Raw genomic sequence first — 6,203 nt, forward strand, 5'->3', positions numbered from 1 at the left:
AGTCAAATTAACTGCTTTAAAATTGATAAAAGTAAGTGAATCTAGTAATAAAGATGATTTACCACCTGTGGAACTACTGGGAGTAGTGATAAACGCGTTTTTTGCGTTGTACTTTCCTCGCTATAGTGAGGGGAAAAGTTTTGTGTTACACACGGGTGCAAATGTATTTACTTCTCGCGTGTTGAAAAACTCGCCAAGTTCAGGATTCTATTCTCGAACAACTTCAACTATAGAATCCTTTCACTTCCTCGTTTTTTCAATTCCACACTCGGCGTTAAAATACAACTTTGCACCCTTGCTTGTTATACAAGGGTGCAAAGTTGTAAGTCTCATCATTCTCATCAATGTAGTTATGATAGTAGGTGGCGCTAACAAATGGAGGTTCGATTCTTAGTATGAAGATTGTCAATCCTGTATAAATCATCTTTGGTTTTAACATCATTCTTAGTACTTATCGGACTAATAAGGTTAACATGTTTAACCAAATTTAGTATGCAAAAAAAGTCTGGACGCATTCTACCCAAAATGGTGGGAAAACGCCGAAGACAGGGTCGAGTGGAAAAGACGAGGGGAGGCCTTTGTCCAGCAGTGGGACACAAAAAGAGGCTAACATAATTCGCCATTTTATGTGAGCAAGCGATAAACTTCAGGCCATGTAAGTTATTGTTCTTCTCGTGTTGTTCAATTTAAAACTCATGGTTGGATTGTAAAGGGTTCCCTACATATTCTTAAATTAAAGAAAAAATGGAAGGAATGAAAATAAATAGAATTTATTTGTTTGTCATCCTTTACGTCCCGTCTAATTTATTTATTTATTAGTCGTATGGCATTTAAAAATAGGCAATTATTTCTACATTTTAAATATCAATATTCAGGGAGCTTAGCCAGTCAGCTGCATCGAGTGTGAGATGCAGCGTCTTCTGGCAGCCCTCGATATGAACGAAGGATAATATATAGACTACTATGTTCGAAAAGAGCAAAGTCGTAGAACATATTGGAACCTGCAAGGGTACCTAAATGCAATGTGAAATTTCCCCCTTCTTCCGTACGAACCTCAAATACGGGGAATCCCTGAATATAAACATTTTTGCTAAAGGCAGATATAGACGAACTGCAAGAGTTGGCGTACGTTGAATAGTTCCCATGCCAACTAAATCTAGGCACTACAAAAAGGCGTGAAATTCGAATTTTCTATGGGAAACCTTTGTTCCTACATGTTCAACGTATTTTCAAGTGTTAGGGCTCGTCGATGAGCAGATTCGGATCCCTGAAAGCTTAGCGCACACGTTCGTTTATTTGCATTAGGCCGGCAACAGACAGTCTGAAAAATTCATAATCTGATTTTGGATTTGTATGCAACCTGTCAGTTCAAACTGACACTGACAGATCTGTCTGACTGACAAATCTTTTTTAAGATTATGAATTTTTCAGACTGTCCGTGGCGTGCCGGAAGCTAGGAACATACTACGCGGACGTCCGTCGTAAAACGACCGCGACCGCGACCTATCAGTGTGCACGGAACAAAACATCCAGAGAGCCAGATTTCGATCGGACGTCCGTGCGCTCAAGGCCACGTCCGCGTCCGTCGACCGATAGTTTGCACGGTTATGTGTATTTCCATTGTCCAGATTCCCGTCCGCGGTCGATTTACGACGGACGTCCGCGTAGTGTGTTCCTAGCTTTAGGTTTTTTTCCCGCCAGTACTATATCGAAGGTCGATCTGTGTAAAGGCTACAATAGATGAGCGTACCGGACCGCTACCGGATCTCTTTCTCACTCTTACAGGGCCAATTAAAAACGTACGTTGTGACGGGCACGATGAATCACGAAATACTATAAGGCACGCCACAGACAGTCTTAATAATTCATAATCTTAAAGATTTGTATGCAACCTGTCAGTTCAAACTGACAGTATTTTCACATTGAACTGAGAGATTGCATAGAAACCTTTTTTAAGATTATAAATTTTTAAGGCCGGCAACAGACAGTCTGAAAAATTCATAATCTGAAAAAAGATTTGTATGCAAACTGACACTGACAGATCTGTCAGTGTCAGTTTGCATACGAATCTTTTTTCAGATTATGATTTTTTCAGATTGTCTGTTGCCGGCCTAAGACTGTCTGTGGCGTGCCTAATATCTGGAACAATATTTGACGTTTTTTGTTCTATAAACCAACTTGTTTGAAATATTTAATTTATAAACTTGAATCTAGTAAGTTTAAAAAAAATGTAGCTTATTTTTCGCCTAACGTACGGCCGCACAAGCACCGTATCGCACCAAGGTCATCCCATTCCAGGGAGCGTACTTTTCGTGCCGATGACATCAATTTGACGTCACGCCAGGGGCGGCTCACTCCGCGATTCTATCGCCGTGTTACAAGTACATGCCGGCGGCTTCGAGTTCGCGGCCTAATCAGGGGTGGCGCGCGTTCTCACGGAACGCATATTCGCACTTTCTATTGTTATTTTACGTCACGAGTTTTTTTTAAGGTTCATATGCGATGTCCGCGTATGGAATGGCTAACAATGCTAAGTTAAATATACATTATGAATAAAATATGTACCATAAGACATTCTTACACAGATCTACTATTGATTAAGTCCCACGGAAGAGATCAATAAGGCTTGTGATTTTGGAACTTAAACCAAAATACTGTATAACTAGAAAGTACCCAAGACTTAAATATAATACTATAAAATTTTATCTGAGTAATTAATTCGTTTTAATCCATAGGCGCCCCCCTATCATCCGACGCTGCGCACGTGCGGCTGGTTTCTTTGTAAAAAATTTGTAGGCATTTAAAAAGGCGGCATTTCATGAACATCAAAGCAGTGGGCCTTCTGTTACAATTGTAATGGACCACGGTAAATTTCGATTACAAGTGACATCTACAGGTGTGGCGGACATCACTATTTAAAAAAAAACATCTGTCATAAAAACTCGTGCTAGGCTCCCCACAGACAGTCTTAAAAATTCATAATCTTAAAAAAAACTTGTATGCAATCTGACAGTTCAGATCTGTCAGTGTCTTGTCAGTGTCAGTTTGAACTGTCAGATTGCATACAAGTTTTTTTTAAGATTATGAATTTTTAAGACTGTCTGTGGGGAGCCCTACTGTCGGGACTTTGAAGCTTTGTCTGTTTATTTAAAAAGTTTAATTTCATTTATTGCATCCCAACATGCAGCGGGTTAGTATGACTATAAGCTTTATAAGTCCCCTTTATTAAACAATTTAATTTACATATTGAATCATACATAGTTCTTATTGTCACCTCAATTCTCAAATCAATTGAACAGTTTAATATTAGCAGATTTCTAAATATACTCAAAAAACTAGCAGCAATGTACTTGTACTATTATATATTCTGTGGTCACGCTCCATATAGGGTGATCACAAATTGTTTTATTGTTAATTATTAATCATTAGTCATCAATCATTTTAAGTTATGAATTTCTTTGCATGGTAATGAATGCAAGAAGGATGGTGTGCTTTACGTTAGAGAGAAATTCTCTTTTCTACGTATTTCTTGTAATGTGTTGTTAACAATACTATTTAATTAAATTTATTTATAATAACAAATCAAATATTTTTATTCACGTTTCACATTTCAAGTAGGTATTATTTATGCCACATGTAAATGGACTACTGTATTTGAAGTAATTTGTATACGATTAAAATGATTTACGACAAATGATTAATAATTTACAATAAAACTATTTGTGATCACCTATACGGAGCGTGACGTCAGATTAATGTCATCGGCATGAAAAGTCACTGAAAAGTACGCTCCCTGCCCATTACTATCCTGTTAGAGCGAGAAAGTTTTTCTGTACTCGCTCCCACTTGCAGGTGCGGTGCGGCCGTGCGTTAGCAACTTTATAAAACTGGCTTTATAACCATAGACTGTATAGAAACAACGGCAAACCGGAATATAGACAACCAATAATATATGTAGTAACACTCGTATGCTCTATTGTTTATAGTTAACATGGCGGGTAATGAAAGTGACAGGTTTGTAAATGTAAATAATAGACATATCTCTAATACTTATTTTTGGAAACCAAAGTTTAGCTAATCATGCAAATTTATATTGAAGCGCATCATACTAATACTTTTCTTTCTACGAACATTTACAGGGTTTATGTATGGTCCATATTTTGAAAAATGAATATTATTTTGCAGCGATTTAAAGCCATCCAGTGTCGCAATTATAAGAGAAGTTTACGATAGTGAAAATGCACATATCAAATTTGAAATGGAATTGGAAAGAGCACTTGAGGCCGGCGTGAGCGTTATTGTTATAGAACCAGAGTCTCTTGGAGAAGAGACTGTGAGGTGGATTTATGTAGGCAACCTATTGCATAAAGTCTCTGTCTATAGTGGACTGTGTGGGATTGCTTCTGGTAAGCATGAAGTCATTTTTAATTATACACATATATGTATATTTTCAATTTTAATCTTATGGCCATTTAACCATTAAATTTATTTAGTTTCTTAGAGATATTAATTGTAATCGACTCAACAAAACAATGTATCATTTTCAGGTTTAGCCTGGAGTTCCTTAGCGTGTGCGCCCTTTGGTGTAGCATCCATACTCTGTGCTGGTTGTTACACTCTCTCATGGCAATGGGACCCTTGCTGCAAATATCAAGAGGAAAAGGATCGCCGTCATCTATCTACCTTACCTATATTAAGTGACCTAACGTCTGCATCTCCGGTTGTGTTAGTGCGCACTGACAACAAGCGGAAAATATACCTGCATAGCTCAGTTTCTATAGCGGCAGCTGCAATATGCTTATGGAGACTTTATGAAACATTCAAATAAATGAAAAGGTTAACAAAAATTAGTCCTTATGCCAATATATGCTTAACTAGGTTAATCTTGTTCTCAAATATGAAGTAGGTAGTACTATTTTTGAAGCTTTCTAGTGAATATTGTATCAATTATATTAAATAGTAGGATGCAGAGTGTAAACATGTTATAATTATAGTTTTAGATAAAAGAGTCTGTACAAAGGATATTTTCAATATTTAAAATAACTAGGATAAAACAAACATGGAATGAAATCAGTTAATTGCTGATGGTAACTATAGTTGGCAAGGTAATAACTAATAACCACTTTTAATGCAATAAAATTTGTTCCAAAATGTCATTTATTTTATTATCAACCGATTAAACATAATGGACTAAGAGTCCAGAGCTGCCAGACCTTCCTCGTTTTCTCAAGGATGAAACTTTGGGATAATGTAGAGTTCGTATCGACGTTTAATATCTTCACCTAGTTCGGCCCATCGGCCGTTTTTTGCTATAAGGTTAAGGTTACAACATTTCCAGTGAACCAGAAAAATAATGTGTCTGTCTAATCAAAGAACAGCCATATCGATTAACGGATTAACTTTAAAAAATGTTAACGGAAAGTTAAATTTCTCCGAGTCCGTTAATCCAGCAGGGCAGGCGCCATATGCGCTGCGAAAAACACGTTCTGAACGTTACTATAAAAACCCAAAGTACGGCAAATCCTAGGATTTACCGGTGTCGATCACTAAAAGCCCGAAATATTACCTAAAGAAGTATTGTTCACGTGGGTTCGCTTTTCCCAACGTTGATTCGGTGAATACTTTAAGTTTTACCATGGCGACTATTCTAGTGATGGGGCAGCAAATTGGAGCAACATTTACGACCACATTCACTTCCTTAGAATCTACCGCCCTAGTCCCATCAGCATCACGCTTCCGCCTACTGTGAACTTGCAGCTCTCCTAACACAGCCCTTGGCAGTAGCTCAGGCGATCACTGCCTTCCAGATGCAGCCTAGAGTTCAATAGGCTTGCTGTACTTCGGGCTTTTACAGTAATATAATTCATTATAGTGGATTACTGATACAACTAAAGTAAAATATATTTTTTTTTACGTATTAACGGATTATCGATTAACTTTAACTTACGTTAAATTTGTACATTTCGCTTTAACGATTAACGAAGTTAACTTTTTTAGTAACAAATTTAACGTAACTCCAGAGATATTTAAGAAATTAATGTTTGGCGGGTGTAAATGGCTGCCTACTCAAGTTAATCGATAATCGCTTTAACGATTAACGAAGTTAACTTTTTTAGTAACGGATTAGCGAGTATCAAGTTAACTATTTGATTAACGGTGCCCAGCTATGCTTATCATAATTATGCTAATTATCAATGAAATGC

At 37.2% G+C, this 6,203-nt stretch overlaps 1 protein-coding gene across 1 annotated transcript; it reads left to right on the forward strand.

Annotated features, from left to right (window-relative positions):
* Positions 1-3,969: 3,969 nt before the first annotated feature.
* Positions 3,970-5,894, forward strand: LOC125228115 (transmembrane protein 11 homolog, mitochondrial). Its single transcript, XM_048132569.1, has 3 exons — positions 3,970-4,014; positions 4,186-4,406; positions 4,548-5,894. Exons 1-3 carry the CDS (start codon positions 3,992-3,994, stop codon positions 4,826-4,828), a joined length of 525 nt encoding a protein of 174 aa, XP_047988526.1. The 5' UTR covers positions 3,970-3,991; the 3' UTR covers positions 4,829-5,894.
* Positions 5,895-6,203: the final 309 nt, after the last annotated feature.

This window comes from Leguminivora glycinivorella, chromosome 7, assembly GCF_023078275.1.
Source record: "Leguminivora glycinivorella isolate SPB_JAAS2020 chromosome 7, LegGlyc_1.1, whole genome shotgun sequence".
In the NCBI taxonomy this organism is placed as follows: domain Eukaryota; kingdom Metazoa; phylum Arthropoda; class Insecta; order Lepidoptera; family Tortricidae; genus Leguminivora; species Leguminivora glycinivorella.

Coding starts and splice junctions, on each gene's coding strand:
- LOC125228115 (XM_048132569.1), top strand. CDS start 3,992: ATGGCGGGTAATGAAAGTGACAG. Junction 4,015..4,185: donor GCGGGTAATGAAAGTGACAG/GTTTGTAAATGT, acceptor ATTATTTTGCAG/CGATTTAAAGCCATCCAGTG. Junction 4,407..4,547: donor ACTGTGTGGGATTGCTTCTG/GTAAGCATGAAG, acceptor TATCATTTTCAG/GTTTAGCCTGGAGTTCCTTA.